Source organism: Megalobrama amblycephala, linkage group LG5, assembly GCF_018812025.1.
Source record: "Megalobrama amblycephala isolate DHTTF-2021 linkage group LG5, ASM1881202v1, whole genome shotgun sequence".
Classification (NCBI taxonomy): Eukaryota; Metazoa; Chordata; class Actinopteri; order Cypriniformes; family Xenocyprididae; genus Megalobrama; species Megalobrama amblycephala.
The window spans coordinates 9,030,493-9,048,773 of NC_063048.1; the positions used below are offsets into that span (position 1 = coordinate 9,030,493).

At 37.4% G+C, this 18,281-nt stretch overlaps 1 protein-coding gene and 1 long non-coding RNA gene across 5 annotated transcripts in view; both read left to right on the plus strand.

Annotated features, from left to right (window-relative positions):
* Window positions 1-3,882: 3,882 nt before the first annotated feature.
* Window positions 3,883-6,691, plus strand: LOC125268431. Its single transcript, XR_007184878.1, has 3 exons — window positions 3,883-4,267; window positions 5,747-5,927; window positions 6,132-6,691. It is a non-coding gene; the product is annotated as an uncharacterized LOC125268431 (long non-coding RNA).
* A 6,876-nt stretch (window positions 6,692-13,567) lies between these two features.
* The window catches only part of LOC125268414 (NACHT, LRR and PYD domains-containing protein 12-like), a 29,309-nt gene continuing 24,595 nt past the window's right edge, over window positions 13,568-18,281 (plus strand). The window contains exons 1-6 of one of the 4 annotated variants that reach the window (XM_048190599.1): window positions 13,568-13,763; window positions 14,058-14,152; window positions 14,428-14,535; window positions 14,709-14,792; window positions 15,007-16,722; window positions 17,904-17,975. In XM_048190599.1, the coding sequence (XP_048046556.1) occupies window positions 14,103-14,152; window positions 14,428-14,535; window positions 14,709-14,792; window positions 15,007-16,722; window positions 17,904-17,975 (2,030 nt within the window). In that variant the 5' untranslated portion in view covers window positions 13,568-13,763; window positions 14,058-14,102. Of the gene's footprint in view, window positions 13,764-14,055; window positions 14,153-14,427; window positions 14,536-14,708; window positions 14,793-15,006; window positions 16,723-17,903; window positions 17,976-18,281 lie in introns of all 4 variants that reach the window. The other 3 variants (XM_048190601.1, XM_048190600.1, XM_048190602.1) reach the window with 3 other exon arrangements.

Genomic DNA, 18,281 nt, shown 5'->3' on the forward strand with positions numbered 1-18,281 from the left:
GCAGTATACCTGAGGGTGGGGAGCTTGTGGGTGGGCACTCTGCCTGGCCACTGCCGTCATTGGCCTTTGAACTATTATGGCCGTTTATGGACCCTAACCTGCCGTGGTTACCCAAACCACCTGACCTACCGTGGTTACCCAGACCACCTGACCTGCTGTGGCTGCCCAAGCCACCTGACCCGCCTGACCTGCCGTGGTTGCTCAAGTCACCTGACCTGCCGAGGTTACCCAAGCCACCTGATCCCCCATGGCCTTCTGACACTCCGGACTCACCATGGCTGCCCGTGGCACCTGACCCGCCATGGCTGCCCGTAGCACCTGACCCGCCATGGCGGCCCGGGAACCTGCATTGGAGACTCCGTTCCTGTCCGCCACTAGAGCTCCAATGCACCCACCCCCCTCCCTATTGGTGTCATCTACGCCGCGAGAACGCGCCTTCCGGGAGGGGGGCGTTATGTCACGATCACGTCTGTTCCTGTCACATCCCGGACTACATTTCCCATGATCCTCCATTGCTCATCACCTGCACTCACTTCACAATCACTCCACACTAATCACCACACCCAGCTGCCACACATTACCTGGACTATAAAAGACTCATACACACACCACCTCACTGCGAAGTCTTGTTTACCCAGTGTGACATTTCCGAGCGTTATATCCCTGTTTACCCGTTTGTTACTGTTCCTGCCTGATTCCTGTTTTACGACCCATTGCTGCCTGCCTCGATCCTTGCCTGTACCCTGACTACGACTCTGCCTGTTCCTCACTGTTCCTGTTTGTTCCTGTTTTGACCCTGCCTGTACGACCACTCTTACTTCTAATAAACGCTGCATTTGGATCTCACTCTGAGTCCCGCCTTCGTTACAATTATATTAATTATACATAATTATAATTAATATAATATAAGTATAATAAATAATTGGCAGCAAAAGATGAGCAATTTTGTCTCTAACATGTTTGGAGTGAGAGACACCGGGGGAGTGGCTTTATTGCATCAGATATGTGTAACTTTACTCACAGCTGATGGGTCGAGTGTTGGTTTGTGATCTTTAACCCTGAATAAAAGCTGCTTCGGAGCAGGTTATCCGTGTAGGTAAGTTACCATAGCATTGAAACCCGCCAAAAACCATGAGCCCGAAAAAACAGAGTTCACTCAAACTAATCTCAAACTTGGTAGAAACTGAAACCGGTTTTATGCAACAGGCCACAGACATTTCAGAAATGAGGTGAGACTCACTCTTCATATACAGAGACTGAATAGAGGTCAAACACTGTAGAACTGACACTGACACTTGTTATAATGACAGAAAGTGTTTTCTCTTTAGAAAGCTGTGCTTCCTTTTGTCTAAACAGAAGAATATTCACCAAATTCACTTTTTTCATTCTGTGCATTTTTTATGAATGAGTCTCTGTGAATGAAGCTTTACAGTATGTTACTGTTTAAGACACTGATAATAATTATTTATTATTAGAACACAATGTAGTATAAGTTGGAGAAAATACAGAAATATGAACTGGAATTAATTTTTTTTTTTAAGAATGAATTTCACCATAATGAATCTGTACTACCGAACTAAAGAATAACACTAGTTACACTTCTTGTACAAATAAATATGAATAATATTTGTTTACTGAAACGCTTTTGTGTTTATTTTCATCTTTGTGTTTCTATGAAAAAATGTGTTTTTCCATCAGTGAAGCTTTATAACTTTGAGATCAGACTGATATTAGTGCTGGTATTTCAGACATAAGACCAACGAAAGAAACAAATCTGATGATGAAACACTTTGTTGTATGATTTTGTTTCATATGTTCGATTGCAGAACAGAAACATGACAAGAAATGCAGTTTTTTGTTTTTTGTTTTTTTTTGCCATGTTTTAGACAGTAAACTCATTCTTGAACCAAATTCTCAAAGACCAATTTTGGGTTTGGGCGCAAGGAGTAAAAACCACCACAGTTATTAAATTGAATTCCTATCAAAGACAGCTTTTTTAAATCACCTTATTAAAATCCTCTTGAATCTGTTGTTCAAATACCTAAATTTAACCATTTACTTTAATCAATCACATTTCTACAGACTGTTGCCAATGAAATGTTTTCAACCATCAACTAAAGCCATTTTTAAACAGCAAAGGTGGAACAGAAGCTGCATTTATGTTTCTTTGGTGGGGAAAAAGCAAATCATATTCTGACTACACACAAAACAAGCTAACCGTTAACTGTAAATTTGTTTATTGCTTTTTTGCAGATTAGAAAAAAAATAATATTGATTATTTCAGTAGCATGAAAAACAAGAAAAGCATGAAAAGCAGAGACTGCGCAGTGAATTGTGCTGACAGAGCGAATTGGAGAAGAGAAAACTTGTGAATAATGTCACAGAGTTCATTCATGAAGTTGTGTGAACAACACACGGCACCTGTGAACATCTGAGCATGTGTGCACTTTGATCAGAGCGAGAATAATGAGATTAAGGTGTTCGGCGTACACCACCAAGTTTAATGTGATTATAGTTACTACGATTATGAGCTTAATCGCATTACTTTAATCGAAGTATTGCTTTTACATGAGGTACATTTTAATTGCAATATTGCCAAAATCCCATTATAATCGCATTATGTGGGTGCATGTAAATGCACTGAATTATGTAACATTCTCAGTAATTATGGAATAAATCTACAGTAAATGTAATGCTCAATCTTCATATTTATAGCTAACGCTTCATATTATGGGTAGACTACTTTCTTTGACCCCCCAACAGGGGATCAGGCCTTCATTAGGGGGGTCAAATCCACCCAATCCCCCGTAATTCGCACCCTGGGTAAGTCTTGTCTGTGTAATTACAAAAATCACAGGGGAAAACATACAATCAACATTTTGTAAATCAACAAATAAATTCACAATTCACTAGTCAAAGTAAATATAATTACAAATGAAACCAAAATAATAAAGATAAACAATGAATGTTAATAATAAAAGTAAGAAGAAAAATCAAATCAAACTCCACATCACGGTAACTTAAACTCAAAGAAACAAAATATGAGAATAGCACAACGCAAGCTAGTAAGTGTGCTCTCCAAACCAACGAACGAACTACTAAAGTAAATAAAGCATTACAAGTATGGTCAAATCAAATATGTGTAGCGTTTTTATTACATATGTAAAATGAACCTTGAATCTATATTATCAACTTAGAGAATAAATACAGAACAAAGGGAAGTCAAATATGTGAATAAATGTATAGAGAAATATGTGTGAGGGGAAAATGTATGCGTCATGTAGTGAATGAGCGATGCGTTATGAATGAATGTATAGTGCGGAGTTACCCTTCTCACTGTGTGGCCGTAGGTTCGGCCATCACAGTAATGCACAAATAATGCACTGAATTAATGTTTAAACCACAGGATAACCTCACTATGAACTGGAAAAAGTTCCCTCACAAAACACTCCATTTACGCATGAACCGCTCTCAAACTTTCTGATGCTTTATGAAATTCAATGAGGAGAAAACATATTCCTCAAAATAAGAATCACAAGCATCAAAAGTACAAAAAAAGACCCCAGCATTAAATATACAGTAGCATTAACGGTTCATTTTCATGAACAAAAACCTTCCAACAGAACGTTCAATAGAGAATAACCCATAAACCTGCACACCCGAGAGCGACTCAGAGAGAGACACACTTCCTGCCTAGTTCTCGTACATACGCTCAGTCTCATGCACTCTTTTTGGAAAACTCTAAACACATTCTCACTCACTAAAACACACATATCACACTGTGATGCAAAACAGCAAACACAAGCTGCACAAGTTAAGCACAACTTCAACACAGTTGTCATCATTTACACACAACAGCTAAAATTGTTCACACTTGTTTCTAAAGATGTGATCAAACCAACTGAATGAAATATGAGTCCGTTCAGAAGAGAGCACAGGTGAACTGAATGATGATATGAACAATCTGAGGACGAGGAGGACGAGGAGGACGAGGATGAGGACGAGGAAGAGCAAGGTGTGAGAGTGTGGTCAAGGCTAAATCCACACACTAGAGGGTTTCTTCTCATCATTTCCTGTCATGTGACAGTACTGTATAGAGGCGGGTTTATAACACATACAACCAAACCTGATTAGTTTTGATTTGACTCGGTTTCTTTAGCGTTTCATCAAAGCCGTTTTATAAAACTTTTTTCTGAAACTCATCAGCAAAACATCAGCACAGATTTCGGAGCTGCGTCAATGTTTCCTTTTTCCTGCTCATCACAAGGTGATTAAAAGACTTTTATATTTATTTTGTGAAGTTTTTATTCATTCAATACTGAAGGTACAGTACTGTACACTTTAATTGTCAGTGGCAACAAAGCCTAAAACTTCTTTAATGTTTTTTTACATCATGAATGTAGAAACATGTTTTATATTGAACTGTTTTATCCCTGAACTGGAACTGATGAGCTGTAATTTACTGTCATGTTGTAATGAGAAGGAAAGAGATGTTTTGCACACAAGAACGTTCTGGATCTGATTATCAGTGTTGATCTTGATGTGTAAATGATGACAGAATGATTTTTTTGGTGAAAGAGATCTGTGGTCATGCAGCTGAGCAAAGATGATTTAAATTGACGCTTGGCGTTTTAACTGTCCAAATTATTTGTGATTAAAATATCTTAAAATGTAATAAATGTATATACTTTTTATTCTGGCATGATTTTATAACATCATATATCAACATAGTGTAAAAGGGTATTAAAATTATGTGTAGAAGTCGTTGCTTTGTTATGAGAAAAATGTCCGGAAAAATGAATTTCATTGATGTCATTTAGAGTAACCAATATAAAGGGACCATTTTGGATCAAAAAAGCAGTCAAAAAGGTTGTTTCCTGCCAGTACGCTTCAAGTCATTGGAGTGACTGCATTAACTACACCAGAGTCTCGAGAGACTGGTTCTCTTAGTAGATTTTCTGGAGGAATGGAAACGTCGGAGGGTCGGAGGACAGAGGTCTTTGAGGGCGCCCAACTCATAGAGTCTTCATACTTCACTCCAGAGCTCCATCCACAAGGAAACTTTACGCGCTGAAACTTTTCACTTCTTGGTGTTCACATGAGACGTTCCCCAAAGCATTGCTGACGCAGTGTCTCGTTCCCTATTCTCAGGGAACTACGGTTATATGCAAAACCTGAGACGATTTAACAAGCTATAAAGTAAAATATCTAGCTTCCTGCCACACCTCCTTCCGTATTCAACTTACAAAGAAAATGTAAAACTCTCACAGTTCAGGACTCTTAGACTACGTCCAACGCCTTCCCTATTCAACTTATGGAAAAAGTGTAACTGAAGTGACACAAGTTAAGCTTTTCGCAAGTTGAATATGGAAGGCGGTCTAGAGGAAGCAAGATAATTTACTTTATAACTTGTTAAATATGGATATTTTTTTTACACAAACACATCGCTTCGCTTCAGAAGGCCATTTATTAACCTTCCGGAGCCGTGTGGAGTACACGTTTATGATGGATGGAGGCACTTTCTTCAGCTCATATTCATTGGTCCCGTTCACTGCCATTATAAAGCTAGATGCGTTATATTGCGTTATATATCGGGATATTTATTAATATATCTCAGATTGTGTTTATCAGAAAGAAGAAAATCATATACACCTAGGATGACTTGAGGGTGAGTAAAGCTTGGACTAATTTTCATTTGAAAGTGAATTAATCCATTAACTAAACTGTTTTCTGTGTGATTGAACAGATTCAAATGGAGTGGAGAAAGAAAATCACACATCCAGAAAACTGCTGGAGCCCCAGAAATCACAGAGCAGCAGAAAACAAGAAGACAGAGAGAAAAATGGAGACACAAACCAGTGGATCACAAGAGAAAAGAGAACTGAGACTTGTTAGATGTGAGAGTATGGACAGAATAAAGCCAAGCTGTGAGTGATTGATCATTATACTTTACACTTTACGACACATACAGAGAGATTCGTCACTTTCTGCAGTCTGAATATAGAATCTAACTTATTGAAAGTTCACAGATGTGTGATTGTGTTTAATTGACAGAAGTGTTATAGATTGAGAACATTATAAACAAACACAAACAATGAGGATAATCTAATATATATATTTGTGATTTCTAGTGTCATGTGATCCAGATGAGCCTATAAAGTTTGATTCTGATGTCAAAACTGAGGAGAGATTCTCTCATCAAAACCCTTCATCATGTTCTCAAGAACACACATCAGATACCAGCAGCTGAAGACCTGAACATCTTTTGAAAACGAGTTTCAAAGTGTATGTTTTTGAAAATAATACCGTTATCGTCTCGGTGTCAACTACAAAAACATGAATCTGTGAAAACGTTGACGTCACGTACATGTGTTTTACGCCTTCAGTCTATATGCACATAGTTTTCTTTACAAAGTGGCATCGCCATCTACTGGCCTGGCAGCAGAATACAGCGATTTCAGTTGTTTCCGTGGATCCATGTGAACGTGGATTGTTTTGATAATGTTGTCTGTATACGAAAAACGCAGTTGTTTAATGGACAGTTTCTTCCTCAGATCAGTGTCTCAATCCTGCTCAGCTGCTGCACTTTACTGACACACCGGTGTTTGATAGTGAACACTTGAACATGCTTTATATAAGACAGAGAAACACCCTGAACAGACAGCTGGTCCACTGTAGAAAAATGCACATTTATACCTACAAACAAACTTTATGTCTTCAATTCACTGGAGAACTGTTTTTATGTGTTTCTAGTCATGAAGTGAGCGAGATTAAAATTTAGCACTTCAGCAGACGTGTATCATGATAATAAGCAGGTTAGAGAGAGTCTGAGTCTCTCCAGCTCTACAGCGCCACACAATATTCCAGTGTGAATCTGTGGTGAAAAATGGAACTGCAGCACTCTAATTTTCGTCAGATTTGAAACTGCCTGCTTATTTTCACATTACCTTACATAAACTAAAAAGTATATGTATAAATCCTCATATGGTGTTATATTAATAATCTCTCTTTGAATGTCACTAAGACTAAGGAGATGATCGTTGAAGTAAATAAGTGAGGAAGTACAGCACCTTGATGATCGGTGGAGTCATAGCTGAAAGGGTGAGCAGTTTTAGACATCTTGAGGTATATCTTACAGAAGATCTTTACTGGGAAATCGATATTTGTCACTTCATAAGGAGGGCAACTCAACTCATCTATCATTTACGATGGCTAGCCAGGTTTAAGGTTTCTCAAAAAGTGCTGAGGAGCTGTGGAGAGCCTACTCACACGAGAGTATTATTCCTGGTTTGGAGTATTATTCCTGGTTTGGATTGTATTACCTTGAACCTTGAGGGTAATACAATACTGTCTTTTACCCCATGCTGGTTTTACCTGTGTGTCTGTGTCATACATTTATGATTTTAAAAAACACTCTTTTGATTAATTTTGACAGAATCTGTTTTACCACTACAGACTTGACTTGAGTGTGATGACCAGATTCCAATGTTGACTGTTACAGAGTGTGTGATTTACCACAAACATTCGAGGAAGTTTGAGTTCAAGCGAGGCCATGAAAGGGGGATTCCCTTAAGGAGAATGAAACATTTAACCAAACTACGCTTCCAGTGGGATGATGAGTCTATGCTATCAAAAATAATAGAGATGATATTTAGACATACAAGGCCAGATAAGTCACTAAAGGCTATAGTTAGGTGATGGGTGTAGATTACAAAGAGACTTCCTGAAAAAGCTGACAGTAAGATTCAAAATGAAAGATCTGGGAAAGCACAAACATTTCCTAGGAGTCGTAAAAACGAATCAGAAAAGGTCCATTTCAAAGGTACTAGAGAGATTCAGTATGTCAGACGTAAACTCAGGTCAACACTGTGAACAAAAGCTTGACTACAACAGTGATGTTGATCCTGTTGATCATAAAAGGTACCGTGAGGCTGTAGGTGTTTGATCGATCTGATGACCTGTACTGATCTAAGTTGGGATATCAGTAAACTAACTGATGATAATCTCAATATCCTTCTGATGAACAACACTGGTCTACAGTTAAACATCAAGTCAATCACTTTTATTTATATAGCACTTTTACATGCAGATTGTGTCAAAGCAGCTTTACAGTGATAGAGGGAAAATAATTTTGGCTGCACAGCAGCTCTCAAAGAATATAGTGTCATTGTTCAGCTTAAATAAATTCAGTATTGATTCATTCTGTTGTATAAATCATTAGTTTTTAATTTAGTTAAATTATCTCTATCAGCACTGGAATAAAATAGCATCTCGCTCAAAAATGACCAAAGAGTTTTGATAGTTTTACTTGACTCTTTTGTAGTTACATCGTGTACTAAGACTGACGGAAAATGAAAAGTTGTGATTTTGTAGGCTGATATGGCTAGGAACTATACTCTCATTTCGCCGTAATAATCAAGGAGCTTTGCTGCCGTACCATGAGTGCAGCAGGAGCAATGATATTACGCAGCACATGTGACCCTCCGTTTGCACAGGGAGCATGCCTTGCAACCATGGAGACATTTATGAGAGGCGCTGCGTAATATCATTGCTCCTGCTGCACTCATGGTACGACAGCAAAGATCCTTGATTATTACGCCGGAATGACAGTATAGCCATATCGGCCTAGAAAATCCCAACTTTTCATTTTCTGTTGGTCTTAGTACACAATGTAACTACAGAACAGTCAAGTTTTAAATAGGAAAAATATCGAAACTCTTTGGTCATTTTTGAGAGTGATGCTAATGGTCTAATCAGATTCAATGAACTATGCTAAGCTATGCTAAAAGTGGTACCGCCAGACCCAGAGATCGGCTGAATGGATTCGAAAACGGTAAAACTCAACTGTTTAACTCTAGAGGAGTTAGAAAACGAGCCTATTTTCAAAAAAGTGGAGTGTTCCTTTAAGGAAACCTGACAAAAACATGCGCAGTAAGTAATTTTCAAATGTGTTCAACGGCGTTTATATTTTTAACTAACAATGATAACGCAAAGTTATTTGCTATTTAATTTTATAGAGAGAACGCAATCACACTTGCCGTCTCAGTCGCATGAAGAAAATGGCGTCGTCGACTCATCGTCTTGCAAGGCAACAGCCACAGAGGGGCGGAGTCAAGACAAATTGGCGCTTTTTTTAACACTTTCAGTGTAAAAAATCAAATCAAATCATTTAACACCCTGTAACTACACTTAAAGCAGTACTCATTAACACTGTATGTTGTTAATTCAACTCTTTGGGAATAAATAACATTTAACACTGCAATTTTTACACTGCTGATTTTACTGTGTTGGAGTTAAAAATCATCATTTGTGTTCTACTGAAGAAACAAAGTCACCTACATCTTGGATGACCTGGGGTTAAGCAGATAAACATCAAATTTTCATTTTTGGGTGAACTATCCCTTTAATAGATTTGCCCTTTTTTAATAATAATAAAATCATTAATTAACAATACCCTTAATTTAGAACAATAGCCTATTAAATATTAGAGTTTTACTTGTTGTATCCATATAGGTCTAAATATATATTAATAAATCAAAAATATCCTATCCTCTTCATTACCCTTCAGCATTTTTGACACTGAATCATAAGTGATGTTTTGTGGCTGCTGTAACACAATGCCTTTCAAATACACATGAAAAATATTAATAAAAATGGTGTAATAAAAACATTATATGTTCAGTAGATTGATGTTTCAGGGTTTATTTTCATTCACTCTTTCTGTTCAGCTGCCAGAATGAAGACATCAAGTTCAACTAAATATATAGACTTTAATGAACTGATCTATGTCAAACACAGTGCTGTTGTTTTACTAATATTCTGATTAAATATATAAACTGCATTCAGCTGATATTTGAACATAATTAGTGAATGCTGTAAATTCTGAAGATTTAATGAACTTGAGATTAAAGGGTAGCAACTCCATTAAATAGAATTAAGGCCTGGTTTCACAGACAGAGTTTAGATTAAGCCAGGATTAGGCATTAGTTCAATTAACGTTTAGCTTTTATGAACGTGTCTTAGAAAAACATTACTGGTGTGAATCTTCAGACAAATCCGTGACACTGACATACCTTATGTTTTCAGTTAAAACAGATCAAACATGCATTTTAGTCTGAGACTAGATTTAAGTCTTGTCTGTGAAACCGACTGGAAGTGTTTTAAAAGATCTCCTGCGTAGAAGAAACTAATTACACCAGTTTCCAGGAGCTGCAGAGCAAAAACAGTTCATCATCTCAGTAAGTTAATATTAAGATCTGAACTCAATGAACACACATTTTAATTTGATGTGTGAAGTTCAAAACTGCATATTTAATTTCAATTAAGCATATTTAAATTCTAATTCAGGTCAAATATAATTCCATTCTAAAGGCCTGTGAGTTTGTGCTGAAAAGAGACATCTAGTGGTTAAACATGGTAATAACAGTTTTATGTACTTATCTTCACTAATCTACTTATTTCATTACAGTAACACTAATACATTCTAAATGACCAGCACATGTATTAATCAAGATTGCTTTTTATTTTATAAACTGCTCTATTTGTGTCAAGTGAGGTTACACAGCCACATCTGTTAGCTAAATTAAATATTTATTGAGCATAGCAAAAACATTTAAGGCTACATTTGTGACTGAGAACACTTTCAGGTATAAACACACAGTGTAATGTAGTAAATACACTTACATGACCTTCACAAAGAGTTCAACAGAATCAAATAATACAGACATGAATCCCTGCTGATCATGTGCTTCATGCAGCTCAAAAACAGAGATCATGAACGAGACTCTCGACACCCGTTGGATAAAAATAGCTTCTAAACAAAGTAATGACACATTTAAAGATGTCAGAATAAAGTGCCTGAAGTCACAGAACTGGTAAAACTCTAGACAGTTTGTGCAACTGCTGCCATGATACCAGCTCAAATAGAAGGACAATGTGATCTCAGTGTTTCTTCTTTAACATTGTCTGCCTGTGTTCACAGAATTAATCAGTTTAACACGGCAAAGTACAGTGATAGTCATGAACACTTAAAACAGGGTGTTTTCAGAGGAAAATATTAGTGTTTTGTGTTCTCATTTTTTTGGGTTTGAAATACCTCTCATTCTAAAACGGAAAACCCAGAGTTTTCCTCATTTCAGGGTTAACATACTCAGAGTTCTCACTTAACCTCCTTTCTGAAACAGGCCCCTGGTCGCCTCGAGTTGAAGAATGTAAAACGCTGCGCTCATCACTGTCCCTTTTTATTCAACCGTCCAATCAGAGTGGAGGAGGGGCGGGACAAATACAACACTGACCAACTGTCACAACATTCTTGCTGTTGCTAAAAGGGAAGCACAAGTAGTTGGTATTGCAGACCGCGCTGACATGAGCCCAGTTTGCAAACTAAGGTATGACTATTTAATGCTGATTAATTTGTACATTTGACGCAAGTATTTTAGACTTTGGACTGAAAAATAGACGATATTTTCTGTGATTTGTGTAACTGTTTAGGTGCCATAGAATTGAAAATTGAATTTACCTCGGCATAGTCAAATAACAAGAGTTCAGTACATGGAAATGACATACAGTGAGTCTCAAACACCATTGTTTCCTCCTTATGTAAACCTCATTTGTTTAAAAGACCTCCGAAGAAGAGACGAATCTCAACATAACACCGCAACAGTCGGGGTGTACGCCCCCAATATTTGCATATGCCAGCTCATGTTCAAGGCATTAAACAAGGGAAGCCAGTATTAACGTCTGGATCTGTGCACAGCTGAATCATCAGACTAGGTAAGCAAGCAAGAACAACAGCGAAAAATGGCAGATGGAGCAATAATAACTGACATGATCCATGATATCATGATATTTTTAGTGATATTTGTAAATTGTCTTTCTAAATGTTTCGTTAGCATGTTGCTAATGTACTGTTAAATGTGATTAAAGTTACCATCATTTCTTACTGTATTCATGGAGACAAGACTGTCGTTATTTTCATTTTTAAACACTTGCAGTCTGTATAATTCATAAACACAACTTCATTCTTTATAAATCTCTCCAACAGTGTGTAATGTTAGCTTTAGCCCGTTAGCCACGGAGCATAGCCTCAAACTCATTCAGAATCAAATGTAAACATCCAAATAAATACTGTACTTACATGATCTGATGCATGAATGCAGCATGCAAGATGAACATTTTGTGAAGATCCATTTTGAGGGTGATATTAGCTGTGTGAACTTTGTTTATGCAATGTATATAGAGTCATGCAACATATATATATATATATATATATATATATATATATATATATATATATATGTGTGTGTGTGTGTGTGTGTGTGTGGCATGAAAAAGTATGTGAACCCCTTGCAGAATCTGTGAAAATGAGAATTATTTTAATAATAGGGACTGAAGCGCGCGTCTGTGCACGAGCCGTCGTCACTGACAACAGCGACAACGAGCACTCAGTGTGATTTCAAGAGCAACACATTTCAACGTCAGATCGCCTTTTATTTAACACAAACAAATGAAATTAATAATCTGCCAGTCAACTAGAGATGTTCCGTTTGTTATAGGTATGTCTGTACCGCGAAATGTTAAAAAACCCTCTTTTCAATGACCACAAAATAAAAAGCACACAAACTTGCAACTGCCCTTGATATACAATCACTGATGAATGCATTTGTTTTAATGACAAAAAAAAAAAAAAAAAAAAAACTAGTATAGGATGGCGGATACGTGCGTTTGCGCCTGCAGATCGGACAGATCGGATATTCCCCTGTAAATGCGACTCCTGCGTTATTGAAAAGTGGCGGCTTCGAGCCCATGAAGCTGTGAATATCTACCCGTACCCGAGTATTCTTCAACTCGCATACTGTCGTGAAGAATTTGTATTATTTTTATGTAGGGATGTAACTATTCCATTAAAAGGGGTTCTGTATGAATTCATGTCAATAAATTAAGCTCAATGTACCATTGAAATTGATTTGTGATGTCATAGGCTATTTTTGGTACGTTTCGCCAAGTGCAGTGTAAAAATGGCGGTTAGCCACGGCACGATACAGGTCACTTTTAAAAGAAATGTAAGCACGTAGTCCAAAAAAAATCGGATATGTAATATCAGTGTAAATGCAGCCTAATGTCTTCATACTCTTTACTGTCAATGGAGGGAGAAATCATACAGACTTTATTAAAATGATCTTCATTTGTGTTCCGAAGATGAACGAAAGTCTTATTGGCGACACGAGGGTGAGAAAAAAATGATAGAATTATCATTTTTGTGTGAACTAACCCTTTATGAAATTTGGTCGAATAAAAACCAAACATAATTATTGTTGTTCGTTTGTTTTCTGTCAGCAGAGGGCGACACACACACTACAGCGACAAAATACTTCTTTATTTTACACTGTCTTGAAATATTAAAATGTATTTGCGAATACTTGAATATTATTGATGATGAGCTGCTGGATCTGTGTTTGATCAGACTGTTTAATCTCTCATCGAGTTCAGAGAAAGAGAGAGAAGTTGATCGATACTGACCCTCTCTCTCTCTCTCTCTCTCTCTCGCTCTCTCTCTCACACACACACACACACACACACACACAAATAGAAAGTGAAAGTAAGTTAGTTCATCTGTCGCCATTTTAAGCAGGAAAAATATGAATACGAGCGTCAAAGTGTTCAATAGAAACGTTTATCAAAGTTTATGGAGGAATTTCCGTGTATCTTTATGATGTTAAAGCTGGAGGATTTGAGAACCTGTAACTTGTGAAAGTTTGATCAAGGTGAGTGTTCATGTGTGGAGACTTCCTCATACTAATATGAATGTAGGCCTATATATGGTTGTTTGGTAAAAATAAATAAATTAATTTAAATAAAGTGTTTCTTTCACCTTCACTTCAATGTTTCTTGTGTGTTTCGTGATGTCTTTGATTCTTCAGAGGTTTAACAGTGTAAACATGTATAACTGAGCTTGAGTTACAGTCACATGATCCTTTTTCTCCCACACTCAACATATGTTCAGCTAAATTATGAAGATTGTTTAATCATTTAATTTTGTGTCTTTTTTCCCCTCAGAGTCAGTGGAGGAGATCAAACTCATCAGATTCTCCTGCAGCTTCATCATGGGTGATTCACAAGGATCCAGAGATGGAGATTTTTCTCCAGGATGCAGGTACTTTCAACAAACACTGTTAAATATTGTATTACATCACAGAAAAAGATCACAGGTTTTTTTGACATTTTTTCTAGTTAACAGAAAAAAATGTGTATCCTATTTTGTCTGTTTTTGTTTGTTTTAATATTACCATGAAATATTAAAGAAAAGGTCATAACATTTCTTCAAAGTGCTTTTTGATGAAAGATAAATGTGTTTATATTAATATGGTTCCTCTCATAAAGAATGAACACAGTAATCTAAAGGATTGAACTGAATCTGTTCTGTTACAGTTCAGTCCAGCAGAAGAGCTCAAACCCAGAGTCCAGCTGTGTGTCTCTGAAGAGTAACAGGTCTATGATTGAGCCAATAAATTTTGGAAACAAACGGCCTGATCTCAGGTATATTATATCTATAAAATATATGCTTATAGTTGTTATTAATTACCAGCACCTGTATGTATTGTATTGTTAAAACATTCACTGTAAAATCTGTTGGTCTGTTACTCAGTTAATGACATGATTACATCAATATCAGTGTGTCTGATTCTTTACCCTCTTCATTCTGATTTAAGGTCAAATCTTTTATCCAGTCCAGTTAAAAACAAAACTGTGATTCAACCACAAGACTTTAATGAAAGCATGAATCCTGGTTTCAGGTAAAATGGAGGAATTTTTTTGTTGTTGTTGTTTAATTTTAGGTGCTGCAATGAACATCACACATCACTCAATCACATGATTAATAATTGAAACATTTAAGAAAACTAATGATGTTCTGTGTCTCATAATACAGCGAAAAAAATGATCTATTTTGTAATTTATGGATATTTACTTCTTAAACTTGTATAATAATCTGGTATTTTAATCTTACAGCCATGACTCTAAACCTGAGGTCTTAAACACACTGAGATCAAATCTGAGAAAGACGTTTGAGTGTTTGTATGAGGGAATATCAAAGCAGGGAAACCCAACACTCCTGAATGAGATCTACACAGAGCTCTACATCACAGAGAGTGAAAGTGGAGAGATCAATAATGAGCATGAGGTGAGACAGATTGAGACACAGTCCAGGAGAGCAGAAACAGAGGACACACCGATCAAATGCAGTCACATCTTTAGACCTTTACCTGGACAAGACAAACCCATCAGAACTGTGCTGACAAAGGGAGTCGCTGGCATTGGAAAAACAGTCTCTGTGCAGAAGTTCATCCTGGACTGGGCTGAAGGGAAAAAGAATCAGGACATCCAGCTCATATTTCCTCTTTCTTTCAGAGAGCTCAACTTCATGAAGGACAAAACACTCAGTCTTTCAGATCTTCTTCATGACTTTTTCCCTGAAACAAAAGAAATGGAAATATCCAGTGATAAGTATAAAGTATTGTTCATCTTCGATGGTCTGGATGAGTGTCGTCTGTCTCTGGATTTTCAGAGCGATGTGAGGTTGTGTGATGTGACTGAATCAGCCTCAGTGGACGTGCTGCTGACGAACCTCATTGTGGGGAATCTGCTTCCCTCTGCTCTCATCTGGATCACCTCCAGACCAGCAGCAGCTGATCTCGTCCCCTCTGAGTGTGTCCATCGAGTGACAGAGGTACGAGGCTTCAGTGACCCACAGAAGCAGGAATACTTCAGGAAGAGAATCAGGGATCAGAGTCTGTCCGACAGGATCATCTCACACCTGAAGTCATCAAGGAGCCTCTTTATTATGTGTCACATCCCAGTGTTCTGCTGGATCTCAGCCGCTGTTCTAGAGAAGATGTTGAGTGAAGCAGAGAGAGGAGAGATTCCCAAGACTCTGACTCAAATGTACACACACTTCCTGATCCTTCAGACCAACTTCAAACATGAGAAGGACTATGAGAAGAAAGTGAAAGATGAAGACATGATTGTCAAACTGGGGAAACTGGCATTTCAGCAGCTTAAGAAAGGCAACCTGATCTTCTATGAGGAAGACCTGAGAGAGTGTGGCATTGATGAGACAGAAGCATCAGTGTACTCAGGATTGTGCACTCAGATCTTCAGAGAGGAATTGGGCTTGTATCAGGGGAAAGTCTTCTGCTTTGTTCATCTGAGCATTCAGGAACATCTAGCAGCTCTATATGTGCATCTCTCCTTTATGAACAAGAACATCAATGTGTTTGACCAGATTACCAAACCAACTAAAGCTTCACTATCTGACCTCCATCAGAGAGCTGTGGATGAGGCTTTAGACAGTAAAAATGGGCATCTGGACCTTTTCCTTCGTTTCCTTCTGGGTCTGTCAGTGGAGTCTAATCAGAGTCTCTTACAAGAACTAAAGACACAGACAGGAAACAGCTCTCACAACAATGAGGAAACAGTTTGCTATATCAAAGAGAAGATCAGTGAGAATCCCTCTCCAGATAAATACATCAATCTGTTTCACTGTCTGAATGAACTGGGTGATCTTTCACTAGTGAATGAAGCTCAACCTCATACGAGATATGCAGGATTACGTGATGTGAAACTCTCCTCATCTCAGTGGTCAGCTTTAGTTTTTGTGTTGTTGAGCTCAGAGGAGACAATGCAGAAGTTTGACCTGAACAGATTAATTGGATACAAAACTGATCAGTAAGTAACACTGAGTTCAATCATTGCAGTCTAAAACATTATGAACAAAGAGAAACAAGAATCTGATAAATCTGTAATCCTGCAGATGTCACACAGAGTTTAGTAGTTCATATTTTAATGTTTTTTATTTCTCTCTCACACAAACACTCCCAAAAATCACTCCTCCTTACAGGAATAAAGCACAGGGATACAAACTTGTCTGTTTTAAATTCAAAATAGGTCATTTGAGTGATCAAACATTTTTAACTTCTGTGTGTATTTGTAAATAATAACCATATCACATGCACAGAGGTTTATATTTAGTGTGTTTTTGCAGCATTGAGCATGGTAGCCAATCACAGACATGTCTTTTGAGTGCTTGAAAGCAATGGCCAATAAGATGTGTGTATATCACAGGGCAAAAATCGATTTCTGGGATATTGTACATAATTTGCGGGCATCTGGGAGACGCTGGGTGCTTCTCAAACAGAAGGCTGTGTCCTAGTAAAGCTGCATATATCTGCTGCCATGTCATCAAGCACCTCTAAAGGTCGTCTCAGTTTGAAGGATCCTTTGAAGGCAGACTTCGTTTCACGTCCTTCATTCAGCTCATTTTGAAGGATGCATCAAGTGTATCCTTTATGTCCTTCATTCACCCACAATCCTTTGCACACATTTCAATCCATGAAAAAATAACTGATGGAAGCGAGTCTGCACTTATCTGAGTTCATTATGAAATGTAAGACAAAAATAATGTTTTCAGTGATGAAGGCATACATGTTATCTTCTGTTTTGGTGTAAATTAATCACTAACACTAAACTGTCAGTAATGTAAGCCACTGAGAGACACAGACGGTTGTCATTCACTGAAATGCATTAAGAAAAGATTTTTAATACAAAGTATTTTTAATACTAAGTTTTATTAGTATTTTTGTGCTGTGGGAGCAGGAACATGTGTGCCGTAGCCATGCGCACTTACTAGAGCGTCTCATTCTAGTGTTTAATGCTGAGGAGGACTCGAGTCTACAAGCCTCAGAAGGACTGGACTATAAAGACACAAACTCACTAGGATTCAGCCTTCTGTTTGACAAACACCCAATATCAATATGTGGGAGACTCCTGGAACTTCCGGGAGAGGTGGAATGTCTATTATTAGTATATTATTAGCATTAATAATTCATATATTTTTTATTTTCAAATAGTGTTGCAGTAAATACAGCAGATGAAGTTCTTCAGAAGTTGCTGCCTGTGGTTACAGCAACTCGATCAGCTCTGTAAGTAACACTGAGAACAATCATCACTGTGAAAACTTTATAACATTTTTTACTTAAAAATATAAATTAATGGTTCAACAAAAAATATGAGCGTCACAATTCAGCTTTCAAACCCTCCACCTATCTGACCTGCTAGACTTCTATTGTAAGAGCATTACTGTAAATGTGTTTCTGTTCATTCTTACAAACTGAGACATAAAAATTACTTTCTGTGTTTTAGCTGAGGTAAATGTATGTTCTCTGCTGTGAGTTGAGGCGATCCTAATATTATCCATGTTTCTTTCATGCTATAACTAGTAGTAAAGA